This window comes from Rhinolophus sinicus, linkage group LG09 (genome assembly GCF_036562045.2).
Source record: "Rhinolophus sinicus isolate RSC01 linkage group LG09, ASM3656204v1, whole genome shotgun sequence".
Classification (NCBI taxonomy): Eukaryota; Metazoa; Chordata; class Mammalia; order Chiroptera; family Rhinolophidae; genus Rhinolophus; species Rhinolophus sinicus.
In genome coordinates this window covers 51,370,755-51,395,282 of record NC_133758.1, presented here as the reverse complement: position 1 = coordinate 51,395,282, position 24,528 = coordinate 51,370,755, and the positions used below count along the sequence as shown (strand labels likewise).

The window sequence follows — 24,528 nt, the reverse complement described above, 5'->3', positions numbered from 1 at the left end:
AGAAAATCAATATGGAAACAACAGCTTTAAATGACACATTGGACCACGTGGATTTAATTGATATTTTCAGAGTATTTCTCCCCAAAGCTGCAGAATACACGTTCTTCTCAAGCGCACATGGAACGTTTTCCAAGACAGACCACATGTTAAGCCACAAAACAAGTCTTGATAAATTTAAGAAAATTGAAATCATACCAATTGTCTTCTCTGACCACAGTGCTATGAAATTAGAAATGAGCTACAGGAAAAAAACTGGAAGACACACCAATTCATGGAGGCTGAAAAACATGTTACCAAATAATGAATGGGTCAACCATGAGATCAAGGAAGAAATCAAAAGATATCTCGAGACAAACGAAAATGAAAACACGACGACCCAAAATCTATGGGATGCAGCGAAAGCAGTCCTTAGAAGGACATTCATAGCATTGCAGGCCTACCTAAAGAAACAAGAAAAATCCCTAATCAACAGTTTATCTTCACACTTAAGGGATCTGGAAAAAGAACAGCAAAATAAGCCCAAAGGGAGTACAAGGAAGGAGATAATAAAGATCAGAGCGGAAATGAATGAAATAGAAACCAGAAAAACAATACAAAAGATCAATGAATCCAAGAGTTGGTTTTTAGAGAAGATAAACAAAATCGACAAACCTTTAGCCAGACTCATTAAAAGAGAGAGAGAGAGGACCCAAATTAAAAAAATCAGCAATGAAAGAGGAGAAGTGACAACAGATACCACAGAAATACAAAAAATTTTAAGAAATTACTATGAGCAACTATATGCCAACATATTTGACAACCAGGAAGAAATGGACAATTTTCTAGAAGCATACAACCTTCCAAGGCTAACTGAAGAAGAAACAGAAAACCTGAATAGACTGATTACCACCAGGGAAATTGAATCAGTAATCAAAAATCTCCCAACAAACAAAAGTCCTGGACCAGATGGCTTTACAGGTGAATTTTACAAAACATTCAAAAAAGAATTATTACCTATTCTCTTCAAGCGCTTCCAAAAAATCCAGAAGGAGGGAAGAAGGCTCCAGAATACTTTTTATGAGGCCACGATCACCCTGATCCCAAAATCAGACAAAGACACCACAAAAAAAGAAAACTACAGGCTGATATCTCTAATGAATATAGATGCAAAAATCCTGAACAAAATATTGGCGAACAGAATTCAGCAATACATTAAAAAGATCATACACCATGATCAAGTGGGATTCATCCCTGGTATGCAAGGGTGGTTCAACATCCACAAATCAATTAATGTGATACACCACATTAACAGAATGAAAAATAAAAATCACATGAGCATATCAATAGATGCAGAAAAAGAATTTGATAAAATCCAGCAGCCATTTGTGATAAAAACCCTTAAGAAAGTGGGAATAGAGGGATCATATCTCAATATAATAAAGGCCATATATGATAAACCCACAACTAACATCATACTCAATGGGGAAAAGCTAAAATCATTCCCCCTAAGATCAGGAACAAGGCAAGGTTGCCCACTTTCTCCACTTCTATTCAATATAGTGCTGGAAGTTCTAGCCACAGCAGTCAGACAAGAAAAAGAAATGAAAGGCATCCCAATTGGTAAGGAGGAAGTAAAATTGTCATTATATGCAGATGACATGATACTATATAGAGAGAACCCTAAAGACTCCACCAAGAAACTATTAGAGCTGATAGATGAATTTAGTAAAGTAGCAGGATACAAAATTAATATTCAGAAATCAGTTGCATTTGTATATACCAATAATAAAACATCAGAAGGAGAAATTTAAAAAACAATCCCATTTACAATTGCTTCAAAGACTATAAAATACCTGGGAATAAATTTAACCAAAGAAGTAAAAGATCTGTACTCAGAAAATTATAAGACACTGAAGAAAGAAATGAAAGAAGATACAAATAGATGGAAACACATACCATGTTCATGGATAGGAAGAATTAATATAGTTAAAATGTCCATACTGCCTAAGGCAATATACATATTCAATGCAATTCCTATCAAACTACCAATGACGTTTTTCACAGAAATAGAACATATAATCCTAAAATTTATATGGAACCATAAAAGACCCCGGATAGCCTCAGCAATCTTGAGAAATAAGAACAAAGTGGGAGGTATAACGATACCTGACATCAAATTATACTACAAGGCTACAGTAATCAAAACAGCATGGTACTGGCATAAAAACAGACACATAGATCAATGGAACAGAATAGAGAGCCCAGAAATAAATCCATGCCTATATGGCCATTTAATCTACGACAATGGAAGCAAGAATTTACGGTGGGGTAAAGACAGTCTATTCAATAAATGGTGCTGGGAAACCTGGACAGACACATGCAAAAAAAAAAATGAAGCTGGACCACCTCCTTACACCATATACAAAAATAAATTCAAAATGGCTTAAAGACTTAAATGTAAGATCTGAAACAATAAAATTCCTAGAAGAAAATATAGGAAGAAACTTTACAGACATTACCCGGAGTCAGATTTTTACTGATATATCCCCTCACATGAGGGAAGTAAGAGAAAAAATAAACATGTGGGATTACATCAAACTAAAAAGTTTTTTCACAGCAAAGGAAACCAACAGTAAAAGAAAAAGGGATCCTACTGAATGCGAAAAGATATTTGCCGATGATATATCCAATAAGAGGTTAATATCACAAATTTATAAAAAACTCACTCAACTCCAAAAAAACAAACAACCCAATTGAAAAATGGGCAGAGGACATGAAGAGACATTTTTCTAAAAAGGACATACAGATGGCAAACAGACATATGAAAAAATGCTCAACCTCACTAACCATCAGAGAAATGCAAATAAAAACCACAATGAGATACCATCTCACCCAAGTGAAAATGGCTATCATCAATAAATCAACAAACAACAAGTGCTGGCAAGGATGTGGAGAAAGGGGAACCCTTGTGCACTGTTGGTGGGATTGCAGATTGGTGCAGCCACTATGGAAAACAGTATGGAGGTATCTCAAAAATCTGAAAATGGAACTACCTTATGATCCAGCAATTCCACTCCTAGGTATCTATCCGGAGAAATCCAAAACTCTAATTCAAAAAAATGTATGCACTCCTATGTTTACTGCAGCACTATACACAATAGCCAAGACATGGAAACAACCGAAATTCCCATCGGTAGACGACTGGATTAAGAAACTGTGGTACATTTATACAATGGAGTATTACGCAGCCATAAAGAAGAAAGAACTCTTATCATTTGCAACAACATGGATGGATCTAGAGAACATTATGTTAAGTGAAATAAGTCAAACAAAGACAAACACCATATGATCTCACTTGTATGTGGAATCTAAAGAAAAGAATAAGTGAATGAACTAATCAGAAACAGTTCTGGAGACAGGAAAAAGTGAGGGTTGCTAGATGGGGGGGTGGGGATAAGGGGGAAGGTGAGGGGTTTAGAAACAGTCAGTAACCACAAGATTGCTACGGGGTCATGAAAGTTAATTTGGGGAATGTAATCAATAATGTTGTAAAGATTTTGTAGGGCATCTGATGGACTCTTGTCTCATTAGGGAGACCACCTCAGGGAAGATGTAGATGCCTGATCACTGCACTGTACACCTGAAGCTGAAGCTGAACAATAATGAATGTCAACCACAAGTTTGTGTGTGTGTGTGTGTGTGTGTGTGTGTATGTATATATATGTATGTATATATTTACAAGAAGCGGAGAACAGCATTAGGAATAGAGACAGTGGAAATGTATTGGCTGTGTGAGATGTCAGAGGGATAGTGGATAGGGGGTGGGGGTTGACATAGTGTGAGGGATATAAATGATAAACATCTAACTATTACTTTGTTTTGTGCACCTAAAACTAATAATAATAATAATAAATATAAAAAAAGAAGGTAACATTAAATTTGGACTTTATTCCTTCATCTCCCTTTGCCTGGAACAATAGTGTGATTAATCTGTCATTTGTTTGGAGCATGTTATTTCTTTATTTGGCTTATTAAGAGATATCCTGTATGCTGTTGGCCTATGAAATAATTATAATTCCCTCAGTGAACCTGTGCTAAATAAAGTGCGGGCAAAAACAACTCAGTTTCTGAGCATGACTTCGGCTGCTTCCCCAAAACAAAAATTAAACATGCCTCTAACTGGTCTTCCAGCCTCCTGCTGTCCACTATCCACATGCCCACCACGGGGATCTTTCAAAACTGCAAATCTATCAAGTACTCACGTGAATAGAATTCTTCAGTGTCTTCTGGTTGCCTCAGGATAAAACCCAAACTTTAGCAGGACAAGGCTTCCTGTCTCATTCCTCCCTCATTCATGTCCAAAGCTACAGCCATTCCAAGTGGGCCATTTGGGAACTTGTGCTCATGTCTGCTTCTGGGTCATGCACCTGCTCTTCCGTTAGTCCACTCCTCCCTGTTCACTTCGAGATGTTCCACCATCACCTCCCGGAGAGCTCAGTCTAGCATGCCCTCTCTCCAGGGTAGATGCTCTTCCCCCACTGCCCTTACACTGGTGCATATTTTAGCCTAATACTATCATCCTTGTGAAGCTGTGTGGCTCCCAGAATAGGCTGTGGATTTCTTGATCAGGACCGTGGTTTTTGTTTTAGTGTGCCAGGATCATAACAGTGCCTGGCACCGAGGAGGCAATCAATTAATGTCTGTTGAATGACTGGATGACAAGAATCATCCCAAGCTGCCTTCAGCAGAAAGGAGGACTCAGGTAGGGGAACCACTGTGAGATCTTAAGGGGAAGTGTAGGGGGTGTTGAGAATGTCATCTGGAAAGGTACCAGAGGCAGAGACTCTCCCACCCTTCTAAATGAGCGAGGAGGGAAGCTTAAGGGTACACACAACACGAAAGGGGGAGTCTCCTGATAGACCCAGGCTCTCGTGTTAATCAGCTTGTATTTCAGCGTGGTCCACATATCAGCCTGTTGTGTGTCTAGGACACACAGCCTGAGCTGGCCACAGCACTCAGAGGCTCTCAGCAGGGGAGGGAGGGTCAGGAAACAACATTCCTATGGGCCCCAGATTTTTCAACAGGCTGTGCTGACTAACAAGTGTCCTTGTTTTGTTGTTCATTGGTGGAACCTGGCAACATGGCAGCTGAGTCATTCTAATTCCAGGGCTATTTAATTTTCTCCATGATTCTTCTCCACTGAGGGCAAGGAGAAAAGAGGACAGGTACGCCAAGAAGAGTTCCTGAAGCCCCTCCTGTTAAGAAGAGGAATTAAACCAGCAGGCTAAGGTAGAATAATGCTTTATCCCCGCTAGGGGTTCACTGGGAAGGTTCGGTTCCATAGGCTCCTTCTGAAAGTCAGTGGAAACAAATGACTTCCACTGACCTGTGCTGAACAATTTGTTTTGGCCATGGGTCTTAGTTGAGAATCTTTCACAGATGGCCTAGTAAGTAGCTGATGTGAGAAAGGCAGTTCAAGTGTGCTGCTCCCAGAAGTAAAAGTATTTCCTCCTTTAACAGACAGCCACCTTAACGTCCACTTCTCTCAGGGCTTATTCTACTCATTCTACTAGATGAGGTTAAGTGCTTTACAACAATTTTAAATGTTAGGTAAGTTGATTTTATAAAGTACTCAAACCAATGCCTGGCACATACTAAGTGCTATATCAGTATCTGTTTAATAGATCTTTATAAAGCTGTACAAGCAAGGGTGATGTCATGGCACCATTTTCTTACAAAATGACAAAATAATTGAGGAAATGATACAAATGGAGGAAACAAGTAAATAGGATACTCAACTTACTTCACAGTCTAAAGACCTTTTATAAGTTTATCTGACTCAACCCATGGCCCAGGAAGGCTCCCAGTCCAGTCATTACTATTCCATGGAAGAATTAGGGAACACAAACTGTATCAGCCAACTTGTTAAATATATTATTTTCTATAAATTACCCCAAAAGTAAAATTACATCATATTTTAAAGTCCTTTCTCCATCAGAAAAACCTGACATTAATTCTAAGTACTTTTATTTAAAAGTACTAGTGAGCAATTTTTCATTAACCATGAATACTTCTTGTTCTCTGAAATTCTTGTGCATGTTCTCTGCCACTTTACTTGGTTTGTTTGGATTTATTCATATTTATTTGCAAGTGCTCTTTGCATATTAAAGAATCTAGCCCTTTCTAATATATTTTCCACATTTCTTTCAGCTTATCATTTGATTTAGACCTTGTTTGTGGCATTTTTGCCACACAAAAGTTTTTACATAGTCAAACTTATTGATCATTTTCCTCTTTGGCTTCTGAGTTTTGTATCATGATTAAACAATTCATTGCAATTCCAAGATTATTTTTTAAATTCACCTGCTTTCTCTAACTTCTATAGATTTATTTTATATTTAAGTCCTTGTTTCATTTTGAATCTATTTTTCCCTATAACTAGCTAATTACCCCGAAATGATTTATTGAATTATTCCTTTTATACACTATTTTAAGGATCACCGTTATCATATACTAAATCTGCCTATATATTTCACCCTATTTCTTGATTCTCTACTTTGTTCATTGATTTTCTGTCTAGTTCTGTGACAATGCTATATTGTTTTATTACTAAATCATTAAAATATGTTTCTATATCTGCTGTTATTAGTCCCTCCAATACAAGCTATTTTTGCCTGTTTTGTTTTTCTAGATGAATTTTAGGATCATTTTGTAGAACCCCCTTTAAAATGTTATTTTGGTAATTTGACTGGAATCTCATTGAATTCATGGTTTAATTTAGAGCAAACTAACATTTTTACAGTACTGAATTTTCATATCCAAGGAATAAGTACACATTTTCATTTATTTAAGTCTTCTTTTACGACCTAGCATAGAGTTATAAATTTTTATCTACATATGTCTTGCTCATTTCTTGCTAAATTCATTCCTTGGATTTTAAATCAAAAATTTTTAAATGATACATACATCAAAAAAAGTTGAATACTAGGAATTTAAATTTGTATTGCTATTATAAAGAGGGTTTTAACATCTACTTGATTTTTAAATTGTTTATTATTTGTATATAGGTGAAAAATAGTTATTCAGTAGAAAATCTTGGTTTTCCTAATCCTGCCTGCAATTAAGAAATTCACATGAAAATGAGGATCACATTTTTCATGTGTCAGATTGGCCAAGATGAAAAGGTTTAATATCTGCAGTCTTGGAATGTGGAGAGAGAAGAATGCTCGTATAATGCTAGTAGGATAACCGTGTGATTCCAAACAGGTCATGGTTAACAACCTGCAGAACAACCACATGTAAGAAGTTGTCAGGTGTCTTAGGATAGATGCACAAAAGCCCTCATTTTCCCAGAAAATTAAAAACATAAGTTAAAAAAACGAAAAACTTTGATGCTAAAAACAAAGAGACAAAATGAGGACAATCATCCAAGATTCCTGCACTCCTCTCTGACACATAACAATTATTACTAAGCCTTCTCCAGACATTTTCGGAGGACACCCATGAATCTTTTAGGACATCATTCTCAGGTATGTTCTACAGACATCTATCCCAGTGATTATTTGCAGCTTGTTAAAAATGAAGGTCCCTGTGCTCTAGACCAGGGGTGTTCAAACTGCGGCCCACGGGCCAACTGCGGACCGCAATCCATTTTTAATTAGCCCGCAGCAAATTCCAAAAATATATTTAGTTTACTTAAATAAACCAGGTGAGGCAATATGTACTTCACCTCGAGTGAGTGGCCCGGCTGTTTGTGTATTTTACCGCATATGGCCCTTGGTAAAAAACGTTGAAAAAAGTTTGGACACCCTTGCTCTAGACCTACTGAACCAGAATATCTATTGGGCAAGCCCCAGAAATACACATTTTAGCAACTTCCCAACAGCTTCATTCTATAGCTTGAGAATAACTCTTTTAGGGGATGGTCTGTAAAATATTGAGCTTGGCATTTTATCTGTCTATTCATAATCTGAATAGAGTTTGGAGATATGTATAAAGATGACTGACTATACCTAGGACATAATGAAATATACAGTCATGTTCTATATAACAACGGTTCAGTCAACAATGGACAACATATATGGTCGTCCCATAAGATTACATATATGGTCGTCCCATAAGATTACAATGGAGCTGAAAATTTCCTATCACCTAGTGATGTCACAACTGTTGTAACATCAGTGCAAAAACCAACAAGGCTGTGGATGAGATGGCGAACCGCTTTAACCTGGGTGTGGATGATGGTGACATGGAGGAACTCCTGGAGGTGGCTCCTGGGGAACAGACTGAGGAGTTGTTGGAACTGGCACAGGAATGCATAGCTGAAGAAGAGGCAAGAGCAAAGGAAACTGCAGGAGAAGAAAAAGAATAAAATCCCCAAGAAAATTCACAGTGAAAGGCTTAGCAGAAGTCTTTGCAGACCTCAATAAGCTCCTTAAAAAGTTGAAAACATGGACCCCCAACATGGAAAGGTTTTCATTAATAGAGAGGAATGTTCATGGTGCATTATCTGCTTACAGGTAAATCTATGACAGAAAAAAGAAACAAGCCAGACAAACCACCATGGACGTATTTCTAAAAAGAGTGACACCTCCTCAGGTAATATTCCAGGTAATATCCTCAGGGGATATTCCAGAAAGCACTGGTATTATCTGAGATGGCAGCTCCTTGCCGTGTCATTGCCCCTGAAGACCTTCCAGTGGGTCAAGATGTGGAGGTGATCTTGACCCTGTGTAGGCCGATGTGTGTGTGTGTGTCTTAGTTCTTAACAAAAAAAATTTTTTTAATGAAACAAAAATCAATGAATAATTTAAAAAATAAAAAAGCTAACAGAATAGGAATATACAGAAAGAAAATGTTTGTATAGCTATATAATATGTTGGTATTTTAACCAAAGTGTTATTACAAAAGAATTAAAAAGTTTAAACTTTTTTTTAAGTTTATAAAGTAATAAAGTTACAGTAACCTAAGATTAATTTATTATTCAAGAAAGAAAAACGTTTTTAAATAAATTTAGTGTAGCCTCAATATAGCGTTTATAAAGTCTCTAGAAGTGCACAGTAATGTCCTGGGCCTCCACATTCACTCACTCACTCACCAGAGCAACTTCATTCATGGTAAGTGCCCAATAGAGTTATACCATTTTTTAATCTTTTATACCATATTTTTACTGTAACTTTTCTATGTTTACATACACAAATACTTACCATTGTGTTACAATTGCCTACAGTATTCAGTACAGTAACATGCTATACAGGCTTGTAGTCTAGAAGCAATAGGCTGTACCACAGAGCCTAGGTGAGTAGTAGGCCATATCAGGTCTAGGCGATCCCTCCACGATGTTCACACAGGGACAAAATTGCCTATCAACACATTTGTCAGAACATACCTCCATAGTTAAGCAATGCATAACTCTACACTTCTCAGGCACCATTTTACAAGTCATAAAATATAAGAATAGTGGCCTCATGAACTCTTCCCAGAAGAAATCTTCTAGTGGTTCAGGTAGGTTCTAGCAGGTATATTATATTTCCAAAACATCATACAACAATAACGAAGCATTTTATACTCTCCCAAGCTCCTGGAATGTAACAGTTAACATGAAATGTTTACTCTATATTTTTACTCTCTGCTCTAGCCATAGCCCCCTTCCAAGGTCAAGCTTAAACAACCAATCAAATGATCAGTGAGTAAGTAGCAAGCCAACAGTGAGAAGGAGACGGCTGTTAAATGTCTGGTGGAATTATTTTTTGTCAAAACCATCCCACATGTTTAAGGTATTCTAGCCAAAAGCAATGGAAATCATTCACAACATTCCATCAAAATCCAGCAAAGGAAGGCTGCAGGCTGTTTGCAAAGGCTGAGGTGTGCCATGAAGCACTCTGTCTTCCCTACTCCCTTAAGCAGCCACTGAAATGAATAATCAGGGCTTGTTGTGCCCCCATTAGCTCATATTTTCTCTAACTATCCAAGATATTTGTGTAACACACAGATGAGGCAACCATTTTAGCAATAATTAAAGCAGCAAAATCTCTGTTTAAAATGCTAGTTCTTTTAGATACTCAGACTGGTTTGCCTGTGAGGTGGAACTAAAATTAAAATGAACTTTTTTTTAATGAATAATTACCACCTTTGCAATTAATATCTGATTGGACAATAATACTTTACAATGACCTAAGCACTTACAGTTAAGGCACTTGACATGTGTACCCTGGGAAGAATTTCTGCTCCCATGGGGCCTTGCCTGCTTATTAATGTGTGTCCATAACTGCTTTTCACCTGCAGCCAAATTCCTAGTGTCAAGTTCTAACAAGCAGTGTCAGGTTCTCGCCACAGACTTAAATGGATTGTTTCGCATGAAAAATGTCAGAATTTGAATCTAATGAGGACTGTACAGAAAACATAGGTTCTCTAGGGGGACCTGGCCAGTCTTTTGCCTCTTAACACCCCCTTTTCAGACAGAAATTTAGGCTAGTCCTGAAGAGGCCAGAGAGAACCACTGGAAAGCATCATTAGCTCCAAATCCTCTGAGTAGAATCAAATCAGCTTCCATTTTGCCCTGGTCATTCAGAAATTCTCTCCCTCATGGATCCTTTTCGCACTTCTTACCAGAGGCAATATAGCATGATGGTCAAGGACAGCAGGTCTGGGACAGAATATCTGGGTTTAAAGCTGGGACCTACACCCTCTTAGCTACAGGACCTAGGACAAGCTCCTTAACCTCTGTGCCTCAGTTTCCTTATCAATAAGATAGAATGATTGTAACTTTTTCACAGGATGGTGAAGGTTAACATACACTACTTATAATAGTATCTGGCACATAGGAAGCATTCAATTCAGGTTGGCAATGAGGATAATGATTGATGATGATTAACTTGCTTTCAGTTGATTACCTACGTCAACAGTACATAAATATAAGTAAATATTGTGGCATTTGGAAATAATCACTGAGATAGTTGTAATCCTTAACAGAAATTAACATTTTGAAATTCTGAAATTTTGGGTGTCATGTAAAGTGAAAGGGAAAAGATTATTGTATCTTATAAGAAAATTTCCAGGAACACAGAAGCTTACCACGCCCCGTGACTCAGGCGGTTGGAGCTCCGTGCTCCTAACGCCGAAGGGCAGGTTCCATTCCACATGGGCCAGTGGGCTATCAACCAAAAGGTTGACGATTCGATTCCTCGACTCCCGCAAGGGATGATGGGCTCCGCCCCCGCAACTAAGATTGAACACGGCACCTTGAGCTGAGCTGCCGCTGAGCTCCCGGATGGCTCAGTTGGTTGGAGTGCGTCCTCTCAACCACAAGGTTCCCAGTTGGACTCCTGGAAGGAATGGTGGGCTGCGCCCCCTGCAACTAGCAATGGCAACTGGACCTGGAGCTGAGCTGCGCCCTCCACAACTAAGACTGAAAGGACAACAACTTGAAGCTGAACGGCACCCTCCACAACTAAGATTGAAAGGACAACAACTTGATTTGGAAAAAGTCCTAGAAGTACAAACTGTTCCCCAATAAAGTCCTGTTCCCCTTCCCCAATAAAATCTTTTTTTAAAAAAAGTTTAAAACAAACAGACAAACAAAAAGCTTACCACTTAGCTCAGTCATACATTAGTTGATGACTTTTTAAAACATCCCCCCCACACACTATTGAAAGTTAGAATGAGCCACGTGCTTCTTGATTAGAGTCAGAGGCATCAATATTAACTTATGCTTATCTTAATCTACCTACAGATGCATAGATAAAGAAATAATTACATATATGTGTGTATGCTCGAGTTAGCACACATAAATATATTTTTCACCTGTTTACTGAAAGGACCTAGACCCAATGACACCCCAGCAGCAACAAGCACACCCAGCCCAGATCTTGGGTTTCTAAATGCCATTCTCCAGTGAAAGGGCTAGTTGGAGACATGGCTGATTCTAGGGCTGCAGCTTAAAATATATAAGATGAGCCTGCAACATATTGTTGTACCAAACAGTAAGGAAGTGCTCAAAAACCAAAATGATAGGAATATGTTATAGGGACACAGGAACCAACAGAAAGAGATCCCAAAACTGGAATAATTTGAGGAACAAATTAAATAACACAGTATTGCATTATAACCCAAAGTATAAAATAAATATCCATGAGTCCATACTGATATAAACAAACGATTGAATAAATAAATTAAGGGAAGAAAGGAGACAAATTCACCTGCAAAATTCCAAATAATTTACGTAGATACTTCTCCCTGAAGGAGGTGGAGCTGTGCATAGAGACTTCCTTCCAAGGACTACAATAAGGAAAGAGAGTGAGGGGGTAACTTTACAGTTACCTCAACCAGGTGATCAAAGTCAATCTTTGATACATTTAAATATAAATACGATAAAGTAATAAAAATAGCACTTTATCTCTGTGGTCTTCCTCCCAAAAATGCATAGCCCCAGTCTAGTCACGAGAAACACATCAGACAAACCTTAACTGAGAGATACTCCCCAAAGTATCTGACTTGTACTCCTTAAAACTGTGAAGGTCATCAAACACAAAGGAAGTCTGAGAAACTGCCACAGCCCAGAGGAGCCTAAATAGACATGACAACAACATACAATATGATATTCTAGATGGGATCCTAGAACAAAAAAGGGGAGGAGGACTAATGAAATCTGAGTAAAGTATGAACTTTACTTACTAATAAAGTATCGATATTGTCTCCTTAATTGTGACAAAGGTACCACAGTAATATAGGATGTTAACATAGGGGAACCTGGGTGTGGGGTATATGGGAACTCTCTGTACTATTCTTGCAACTTTTCTGTAAATATAAAACTATTCTAAAATAAGTTTATTTAAATATTTTTTTTAAATGAGTCATAAAAATAAACACCCACCACACAGCTTCACCACATGTAGATACCGGCCTGACACTCCCCTAATCTCTACCGGCCGCAGCACACACATCCACCTCCACACCATACGTCCTCATGAATCTTCTCTGGGGCCAACAAATACTGGTTAAAGAGATTCCAGTCCATATCGTAAGTCCAGGCCATTAATCAAGACTTATGGTAAAGTTGTAATCATTGATTCAGGGTAGTATTGGTATTAAGGATGGATACGTAGGCCAATGGAACAGAACAGAGTCCTAGAAATAGGCCTGTGCACATGTGACACAGGGTACATGACTGAGATGGTATGGAACATCGTTGGGAAAAGAATGCACTTTGTAGCCAACACTGCTGAGACAAATGGATATCTACATAGGAAAAATTAGTCAGCATATATAATAATCAATTCCAAGTGATTTAAAGACAGATAGGAAAAATGAAACTGTCAAGTTTTTAAAGATTATCAAGATAGGGAAATATCTTTATTACCTTGAGGGTGTGGGAAGATTTCTTAAATAAGACTCATCCTTCTCCCCTCTCCTCCACCCCAAGAACTGAATAAAGGAAAAAATTAACAAATTCTATTACATAGAAAGTAAGGACTGTGGGTAATGAAAAGACAATACAAAGAAAGTGAAAAGATGAGACGTAAATTTGAAGAAGATATTTCAACACATACATATGATAAAGGAATAGCATCAAATATATATATAAATCCTATGAATAAACAAGACAAACTCAGTAGAAAAAGTGGCAAAGACTTGAACAGACTCTTCATATAAGAGGAAACTTGCTTGAATGGCCAATAAATATATAAAAAAGATGCCAACTTCACTGGTAACTGGGAAATTGCAAACTGAAATGACTATCAGCTATCACTCCACACCCTAACATCTTACAGTACAAGACTTGGTGAAACAGGAAGCCTCATGCAGCACTGGTATCCACTTGGAAAACACTGGCATTACCTAGTAAAACTGAGCATGTGAATACCCTGTGACTCAGAAATGCTTACACATGGCACTATGAGATGCATGAGAATGTTCAAGAAGCAACGTTCATAATTACACCAAACCAGAAATAACTCAAATATCCATCAACAGTAAGATGGATAGATAAACTATGCTGCACTCATAAAACAGAACAGTATACAGCCATGAAAATGTACCAACTACAGCTAACATTCATTATGATGAACCTCCCAGGCATGTGGAATGCAAGAGACAAGTCATCATAGAATATATACAGGGTTATTCCATTTATATAAACTTCAAAAACAGGCAAACCTAAATCTATCACTTAGGAATACAAACATGAATAGTAAAGTATACAGAAAACAAAATGATTGTCACAAGTCAAAATAGTGGTTAATTCTGGATAGAAAGAAGGGGACACAACTAGGGAGGGAGGCTCACTCAGTTACATAGCTGTTCATCTTGTTCTTTAAAATTCCTGTTATTCTTTAAAATACATATAAATGTTTTACAGAGTCTTCATTAAGAATACTTCAGGACTGAGAAAGAGAGAGAGATTCCAGATGCTCTTGCTTGGCTCTTTGGGAGCTCAGTCTTCAGTTCCTAGCCTCTGGCTGGACACTGGTGAGCGGATGCAGGCTCAGCCACAAACACAGCATTGGGAGAAGGTAGGAACACTGACGGTGCAGCTCAGAGCACAGAACAAAGATTTTAATAGTGCACCCTCTACTCCGCCTCTTCATCTCACGTAAAGAAAATGCTGTGTGCATTTTAACACTGCCCATGATATTTCCAGACCTTTTAGTGGCTTTTGATGTTCATTGTCTTTTGTGCTTTTAGTATTTGGAATAAGTTGGATTTTAATTATCTAGCATCTCAAGTTCTCTTATTTGGCTTGTATAATTTTAAAGAAACTCATACCCATTTTTGGACCATTATTAAGACTAGAATGAGTTTTGGAGTCACATGTAAGAAATGAAAGCAATTTATGCATTCTTAGTAAAAAACATTTATTTCAAAATATATTTTTAATCTACCAAAGACCTCAACTTTATCCAAAGTTGAAACCACAGATGCCTGGTGATTTCTCACTTGATTAGTGTGTACTTCAGGAAGCTGCAGAAGGGGCACTTAGGCTGCAAAGTCCCGCTCCCACCCCAGTTTCCAGCTCTAGATTGCACAGGATACTGTATGAATCCTTTACTTGCTCAAGACTCTAAAATCCTTCCACAGCCTCCCTTGAGGTTGGCAAGTAGGTTTCATCTCTTTAACTGGTGGTGACTACGTGGGTATTGTGTTAAGAAGGAGCCTGAGGCCACAATAGACTCAGGAGAAGACAGTGTCATGACTGATGGGCAATGGGGCCATGGGTATGAGAGACGCGGAAGCAGGAGGCAGGAGCATTGAGTGTTTGCCATCCTGGCCCAACACATCAAGTCCAAACCACTCTGCATACTTTTAAGCCATTCATAAACTATCCCCTTACTATCCATTTATCTTTCCCCCCATTCTCCAGGCAAGGCATCTGGTAGATAGTCTAGATGTCCCCTCCCCGGTTACACATGTCAAACTCTCCTCCCATCTCCATGCCTTTGTCCGTTATCTCCCCTTTCTGGAATTTCCTCCTACTGGACTCATCCTGAACAGCCCAGCTTGTGACACATTTCATCCATGAGCCTTTCCAAATCACTCTAGTTGACTAGTTTCCCCTTCCTGAAGTCCTTTGTACTTTCTGCACCATGACTTTTAGAACTCTCTTAAATATAGTATTGTATTATTCATTAGATATTTTCCTCCCCTGGGTACTACTCTTGGCTCCCCAAGCTCAAAGGAAAATACTTTCTTCCCTTTTCTTGTACTTTCCATAGTACTTTCTGCACACAAAAGAACTACCAAAGATTACTCGCTAATTGAATGACTAAAAACTGATAGGACCAATTTCCTTCCTCCTGTCCCACCCTAGTTTCACCTCTATCCCCAGATGCTCCCATCCCTGGAGTGCAACCTCTACTCCAGGAAAAAATTATTGACTCACCAGCAGCAGCCCTACCAATCTCTCTCGCTGTTTCTCTAGAGAAAGCACAAGTGTTGATACAAAGTCATGATCTTAGGGACCATGAGTCCATTCCTCAGAAGAGGTCAGAGGACACACATCATCCCTAGTGATCTCCTGGGGTTGTGTTTATGGGAGATGGGAGAACACTTGGGCAGAGAGGGTCAGTGATAGAAGAGCTGCCCCCAGGTGTTTACCCACCACCTCTGAGTAGAAGGTTCCCCCACTCTCAAACCCCTAATTTCCACTATTACTTTTTTTTAAATTGGTGAACATTGGAGAACAGTGTGATTCTCCAGGGCCTATCAGCTCCAAGTGTTGTCCTTCAATCTAGTTTTGGAAGGCGCAGCTCAGCTCCAAGTCCAGTCACCATTTTCAATCTTTAGTTGCAGGGGGTGCAGCCCACCATCCCATGTGGGAATTGAACGGGCAACCTTATTGAGAGCTTACGCTCTAACCAACTGAACTGTCCGCCACCCCTCCAGAAGCTCAGCGGCAGCTTGTTATCTTCAATCTAGTTGTGGAGGGTGCAGCTCACTGGCCCATGTGGGAATCGAACTGGCAATCCTGCTGTTCAGAGCCCACACTCTAACCAACTGAGACATCCAGCCGCCCCTTCACTATTACTTTTGTTGGGTAATTTCCCACTACTACCATTTGCAAGATAAAATAACTTAAGCCTGAGAGCTTTTCTTCCATCAGCACTTCTACATGATCCCTCCCTCACCCCCACTGATTCATTCACAGCCCTAAAGATGCCAGAAAGGGACAGAATCCCAAGGAAAAGCCAACAGGAGACCCTTGAGCAGGTCAAGTTAGAAGCCATTTGAGGAAGGCCAATGTCCAAATAATCAAGCAAGTCAGGAAGAATTTCTAGTTTGGAGAGATCAAATTACTGCTTCTGGATCCTGAGGAATGATGAGCCACTGTTTCCATTCTCCGTGAGGTCTGAAGGATGAGGGGAGCCCAGGCAGGTGAGGCTTGCAGTCAAAGACCTGCACAGATCCCCAGTTAGATTCCAGGACTTCCTCCTTCTTCCCTACCATAAACTCCTATCACCTAAGGCAATGCTTTTCCAAGTATGGCACATGGACCACTTATAAAAGAATCACCTTTTAAAACGTGTATTTCCTCAGCCTGCCGTTACCTACTGAATCAGAATCTCTGCAGCTGGATCCTGGAATCTAAATTTTTAATAAGTGCCCTATATGATTTTTACATTCGTGGAACTTTTAAAATTACCAAAGCAAGATGACCGTTTGCATTTTTTTCGTTTCAAGACTTCTTTGCCCCAGTTCTTTCACCAGGCCCAAGACAAGGCCATGCAGTCTCTTGCTCAGACTTTCTGAGAAGAAGGTTTCTTTTCTATCTAGACCCCAGGCCAAGTCTGCACTCCTTAGAGCCAATGGAATTATCCCAATGTCCTGCATTACGTGCTCAGAAACTCAGTGACCTGCCACAGACTCATGTTAGCTTTGCCTGCCATCTGCGTTAGGCAAATCGCACCATTACTCTCTCTGCTCTGAGCTGTACGTGCTCTTCAAGTCAGCTACTACTCCAGCTCCTACATCATCACTTCAGTTGAGGTTCTCTCATTTTCCTTCAACCGTGTACATCCCTAAAATGTCCCCAACTCTGCAATTCCTACATCAGCATCAGCAGATGGTAGGGAGAAGGGGGTAGCCCCATTTCCCAGGCCTCATGAGGAATGGCACACTCTCTTCCCTGGGAGCTGTTACCAGAGCTTCTCTCCGAGGCATATCTTCAATGGGGAGGAAGATGAGCCATGGGAAAGTTGGGAAGTGACATCCCCTGAGCACCTACTGTGTGCAAGCTCAGCCCTCTCACATACAGTATCACAAATTTCACTTTGCTTCCTCCCCTCAGATTCAGAGACTATACATGATCCCAATGTCACAATAATTTGGGCACCGGGAAATTTTGTCTCAAATTCTTCAAGACATTCAGGAAAATCTCACAAAGATCAGGAGCCTAAAAACAAACAAACGAGAAAAAAAACCTACACTAGAAGTCCTGAATTCACTGGACCAGAGGAAGGCCTTTCACTCTAAGTAGTGTGGCCAGACCTTTATATCATCTTCTGGAACATGCGTGAATATGAGACACACTGACTTGATGAGGAATCTCCTCTATGAAGCACTTCTGCACACAAAGGCCTCAAGTGGGCTGAGTCAAGCTCGGGGAGTTAATTTCATTTAAATGCCAGTACCCTCTCAAAATATGCCAGGCAAACAAAGCTCCTCTTAAGGATTTATAAGCTTACACAACCAAAGTCTGTTAGATGAGACCAGTTTCTCTCTCTCTCTCTCTCTCTCTCTCTCTCTCTCTCTCTCTCACACACACACACAAATCTACATACTGTCCCTTTCCAATACCCAGTGAAAAATGAAACATAGTCTTCTGACAATTTCTGACAATTACAGGAAAGCAAAGTGTTTTAGGGTTAGAGTAAAAGAAGGTCAAGGTGTGCTACATAAGGTGTGGGGTCTTGGCTGATTCCCCAGAACAATCGTACCAGCAGGCAGAATCTGGAGTAGACAGATTGGCTGACCAAGAACCCGATTCCACTGCCATGGAAAGATGTCAACAAGCCGATGCCCATTAGGGTCGCAGGCTATTCCTGTCTAGCGGGACAAAGTTTATACTCTGGGAAGGGACCAATAATACATCAGGTTTCCCCTTCCCTGCTTTCCTAAAAGGGAATTTTTAATATAGTTATCTGATTTATCTTTTGTAAATTGTATGTTCTGGGGATAAATTCATCGTTTGTCCCAGGGTGTTTACCAAACTTTATTTAACTATATATGTAATATATATAACATGTATATACTGCTGTTTTAATATTTAGTTGTTTTTATGTCAGTTTTTTGTTAACTGAAAATTTTATAGAGGTAATTGTAGATTCATATGCAGGTAGTTATAAGACTTAATATGGAGAGACTCCTTGTTGCTTTGCCCAAGTTCCCCAAATGGCAACATTCTGTAAAACTATGTTGCCTTACAGCTGCCAAACCATTTGTTCCCCTGAGCTCTACCCAGGATTTCACAAGGGAGTGCTTCAGCAAACTGAGGCCTGATGGGGAGATATCGGGAAAGCTCCTTTGAGGGGGTGTCTCAGCAAACTGAGACCTGATGGAATAATATCGGTCCCTCCCCTTTAATGGATTCCCTGGAGTTATGCGTGTGTGTGAAGGCACAGTATGTGCGGAGCACATGTAGGCACAATGGGGACTTTCGGAGAGACAGCCAGCAGGCACATAATTCACAGATCTTGAGATTAACAAGCTTTTCTTCCTCATCTGTTAACCAATAAAAGCTATGTGTTGGCTCAATTTGGGGGTCAGTCCTTGAGGATAGAGTCCCTTGGCCCCGCTTGCACTCTATTCTTGGCTGCTGTCTTTCTTAACCCTGCACTGCCCTTCTCGCTTCCCACAGCTCTTGTCGTGCAGGACGCGACAAAACTATAGTATAACATCACAAACAGGATATTGACATTAATTCACTCTATCTTACTTAGATTGCCCCAGTTTTACTGGTACTCGTGTGTGTGTGTGTGTGTGTGTGTGTGTGTGTGTGTGTGTGTGTGTTCTATACCATTTATCACCTGTGTAGGTTTGCATGTCCACTACTGCAGAGAAGATACTGAACATTTCCAACATAACAAAGACCCCTCGTGCTCCCCGTTTATATCCATACCTACTTTCCTCCCCCTCCCCTGCCCACATCATCCCTAACCATAACCTCTGGCATCCACTAATCTGTCCTCTATTTCTAAAATGTTTTCATTTCAAAATGTTATATAAATGAAATCATACATTATGAAACCTGTAGAATTGGCTTTATTCACTCAGTATAATTCCCCTGGAGGTTTGCCCAAGTTGCAAGTTGCATGTTATCAGTAGTTTGTTTCTTTTTATTATTGAGTAATATTCCATAGTATGGATGCACCACAGTTTGTTTAGCCATTCACCTTTTGAAGCACTCTGGCCTGATTACAGTTTGGGGCTATTACAAATAAAGCTTCTATGAATATTCATGTGCGGGTTTTGTGTAAATGTTTAAGTTTTCATTTCTGTGGGATAAATGCCTAACAGTACAATTGTTGGACCATATGATAATTGCATATTTAGTTTTAAAAGGAATTGCCACAAAATTTTCCAGAGTGGCTACACCATTTTATATTCACACCACCAATGTGTGAGTGATCCAGTTTTTCCCCGTCCTCACGTGTTTGCTGATGGTTTCTAATTTAATTCCAATGTAATCTGAAAACATACTTGTATGATTTTAATTATTTTAAATTTATTGAGGTTTATTGTATGGCTTAGTATATGGTCTATCCTGGAGAATGTTCCATGTGAGCTGAGGCTAACAAGTTTTTAACACTTATTTTTATACTTGCTATTCTCCCTTAGAGAGTGAGAGAGAGAGAGAGGAATGGCAGGCCTAATATTGAGGGCTTTCGGCAGATAGCTACAGTCGTGTGCTGCTTAATGACGAGGATATATTCTGAGAAATGCATCGTTAGGCAATTTCATTGCTGTGTGAACATCACAGAGTGCACTTACACAAACCTGGATGGTATAGCCTACTACACACCTAGGCTATATGGTATAACCTATTGCTCTGAGGCCACAAGCCTAGTAAAATGTTGCTGTACAAACCAAGAAGAGATTAAATCAAGCACAAGAGGAAATGATACAAAATTGGGAATGACTGTAATGGGCATGGTGTTTCCTTGTAGGGTGATAGAAACATTCTAAAATGAGATGTAATAAGGACTGTACAACTCTATAAATATACTAAAATTCATTGAACAGTATTTTTAAAACAGATGGATTTTATGGTTTGTAAATTATCTCAATAAAATATATTAAAAATTTAAATTATATATTAACAAATGTTTAAAAATTTACTAGCATCAAAATAATTTTTCTCATTGACTTAAACAGAGGCTTGAAGGAGAATTGCAAAGGGAGTCACTTCTTTCTGCATGATTCAGTAACAGGTAGCATTTAAAATAACTCTGAGTATAACAAAAGATACATATTCCACACTTTAAACCACAACCGCAGGATCTTGAGAAGCCACATTCAGATCTCACTGAGCCCAAACTAGTGGAAAAAGGCTATTACCCAGACAACCTGGACTCATGGAACAGTGTCACCACTGGACGTAGTAGCTAGATGTCGGCTTGGATTGTCTCCCATTGGGGATGGAGAGGCTAAATTTACGGTTGGAAGTGAGATGGATGGATTCTGCTAGGGAGGCATTTTGCAAATTGTATATATAGGAATTGGCTGGCAAAAAGGAGAATGCCTGCTGAGGAGAATGCTATACCAGTGCATAAAAGGATAATTCCACCCTGAGAAATCATGTCTTTAGGTGCCACTAGCCAAGCCAGCATGTCACAGACATATTTTGTCTGTCCAGACTGCACTTTTCTAGGAACTGCCCCTCTTCCAAACCAGCCACCCTCCCATTCTCATGGTTAAGGTGGGAAAAATCATTTTCTACTGCCCAAGTCCCCGCCCTTAGCCACAATGCCGTGTCATAATGTGGGAAACCCTTCCATGACAATTTAGACTGGAAACAGAGAGAATGCCAGACCAATATCTTTCCAGAGACTAAAGATGGAACATATCATATACCAGAGCTAAAGGCAGCTCTGTTTTTTACTCTGTGGATACCAGTACCTTCCAATAAATTCCTCTTTTTCCTGAAATTAATTTCAACTGGTTTTCAGTTCCATGTAACCAAGAGTCCTAATAATTCCATTCAAGTTTAAATTGTTTTCTCCTTAAATTCTAGTCCACTGGTTCTCCCACAATACACAAGGCTTAGTTCACTTAAAGTCACGCCTTTTACCACAGTTCAGTGGTGTCAGATGATAGCACCTCCTGTCAGCAAAGGCCCTCTCTACCCACCCCCATCCCTTCCAATGACAAAAGTTAAAGCAATTCTGCTGGGAATACTAGACAAGCAAGCTGTTGTAGGATTACAGTAAAGAAGGTAGGGATCTGAATTAAGTCTGGAGAGTTTAAAGATTTGTCTAGCTCCCAGAAGAACAAATGATTAAGTGGTGTTGATGGCTGTTATTATAAACCAACCTGATGCAATGTGATATAGAGCTTTTGAAATCCCAAACAGAGTCATTTGTCAAGGGCCACATTAAGAGCTTTTTAAAGATCTGTTTTCATCGTTATTTAACTTTGGTTTAATCATATTCAGATTAGCAAAACCTGAAACTCGATGTCATTGTCTTTATGAAAATAAACTACTAGAATTGCTGAGAATTAAATTAACCCGGGGGATGGAGATAACACAACTTCACTATGTTCTTATTTACAACATTTTTATTCAGTAAAAATAGCTAGCTTATCAGGTTAGACAGATCTCTAGTCTCTATCAGGGTAGATCACATCTCTAGTCCACGTGGGCTGGGTCCCTACAAACATCTGTCCAGGCACAGGAATTCAACAATCCAGTGTCTCCGGCACAAGCCATAGTGTTCATATCTGATGCATCATATTCAGATCTTAGAACAAAATAGTGAGATTATATAGTCTTGACTACATCCTTAAATTAAAGTCTAGAACTAAAACAAATAGGGATGCTATGGAAAATGTTAAGAATCTAACTCTCCTTACCATATGAAAGTGTTACTATAATGGTGATAGTAGTAATAATGACAATAATCCGAGAAAAGGTAACAAAAATAATAAAACCATGTAGCCCAAAGACATCTAGAGTCAGGGATGTAACTGTGCCATGTATAGGAGATTTGATTTTAATATTCATTACTGTGTGGTCCATCAAATTTGCATTTCCATACTATTTTCCCTTAATTCTATTCTGGTTGAATGAATACACCACTTTGACCACCACAAGTGAATGACACAAATTAAATTATTACACTGAGAACACAGACATTACAGCTTTTTGCATGTAGACATTCAGGTATGGAAGATATTAATACACACAAAAATTGTTAAATGCATCTTACCTTATATCTGAGAGATCACATTTGTTCCCAGCAATAGCCATTACAATGTTTTCTGGACCATGTTCTTTCAGCTCTTTCACCCATTTCTTCAAAGTATGGAATGAGTCCTAAACCCAAAGTGTAAATCAATCATTGAAAAGACCCATCAACATAACAGTTATACGTTTTATAACATGACCCTATGCACATAAACCTTATGTATTTCATACGTAACTCTCTATATTTCACCCAAGTAGAAAACAAACCTAGCACAATTTAATGGAGAAAAATATTTTCAGGAGACTCTACGTAGATCAACATACTACATCTATCTTGGCATAAATTTTAATATTAGCTAAATTATACTTCAGTAGCCTGTAAAAGATTCCCTTTTCTAAAACTGAAACTTGATAAAATGAAGAAAATCCTATTTGTAATTTTCTCCTGTAAATAAAATTAATTTAAAAGTATAGCCTTGACTTAACATGAAAAAGGATCTCGTCATAGGACTAAGACAATGCTCATACTTCAGGAAAGAAAAAGGAAAAAACTACACACACACACACACACACACACACACACACTTTAGAGTCCTGTTGTCCTTTCAGCTCTTCACTCACAACTGTCCTTCAGGAAACAAGCCAAGGTAGATACCACATTTAGGTAAAAGTGGTCAGGAACTCAAGGATGTAACTGTGATAGGTCATTAAATGAGTGGTCCTGTGCACTGGGTCAGCACTCCAATGGGAAAAATGTCAGCAAATGACCGTAGTCATTTGCTAATGGATATCCAAGAGCCTCAACATGAACACTACAAATGTATTTATATTATATGTACACAGATACACTGTACATACATGAACATTTCCTTGGCATTTTAAGCAGTGTGATTGAAACACTAATAGAAAATATTCTATAATTATAAAACATACAAAACATAAAAATAATTTTCCTTTTCCTAAAGAGCTGACATTCTGGTGAATAGTATTAGTAGGCATGACCTTAACTCTACAGACAGTCAGTTTTAAAAGTGAATGTTCATTGTTGTTTATTAAATTTAGCAGATAAGCCTGAGATGCTTCATTACATATAGGTGAAATAAAATCAACATATAGTGTTCATTATCCCCAACCACCACATGAAATCTCATTCCAGGCTACCGTCAAGACTCAAGCAGTGAAGTCTCTGCTTTGGTCTTTATAAGACCGAGAATCACCATAAATCATCTAAATTCTAGCGGGGTCATTCTTACCTGTTTGGTAATATCATACACTATGACAGCTGCAGCGGATCCACGATAGTACATAGGAGCCAGTGAATGAAACTGTTTAGAAACAATGATTAGTTTTAGGCCAAAGTGAACACATTTTATGCAATCCCAAATTAAATATAAAACTTTATCCTACATCATCCCTACAAGATCCCTGAATTCCCCCTAGAATTTTCCCAGGGTTCATATTAGATTATAAATTTTCCTCCTCAACTGCACACACGCTTGTTGTTTATGGACCGTGAAATTCACTCTTGGGCAAAGGCCAAAAATAAATTTTATTTTAAATGCTAATATCCTATGAAATTTCTTTTCTCTGCTGTTCATCATTTATTTAATATGGTTAACCTAGGGCAATCTCATTAGAATTACACAGCA

At 38.8% G+C, this 24,528-nt stretch overlaps 1 protein-coding gene across 4 annotated transcripts in view; it reads right to left on the bottom strand.

The window, feature by feature from the left end:
• RAB31 (RAB31, member RAS oncogene family) overlaps positions 1-24,528 on the bottom strand; it is a 121,803-nt gene that overhangs the window by 24,858 nt on the left and 72,417 nt on the right. For all 4 annotated transcript variants that reach the window (XM_019712606.2, XM_074340376.1, XM_074340375.1 and 1 more), the window contains 2 exons: positions 24,133-24,204; positions 22,902-23,008 (listed from right to left, as the gene is read on the bottom strand). In XM_019712606.2, coding sequence (XP_019568165.1) covers positions 22,902-23,008; positions 24,133-24,204 — 179 coding nt within the window. The remainder of the gene's footprint in view (positions 1-22,901; positions 23,009-24,132; positions 24,205-24,528) is intronic.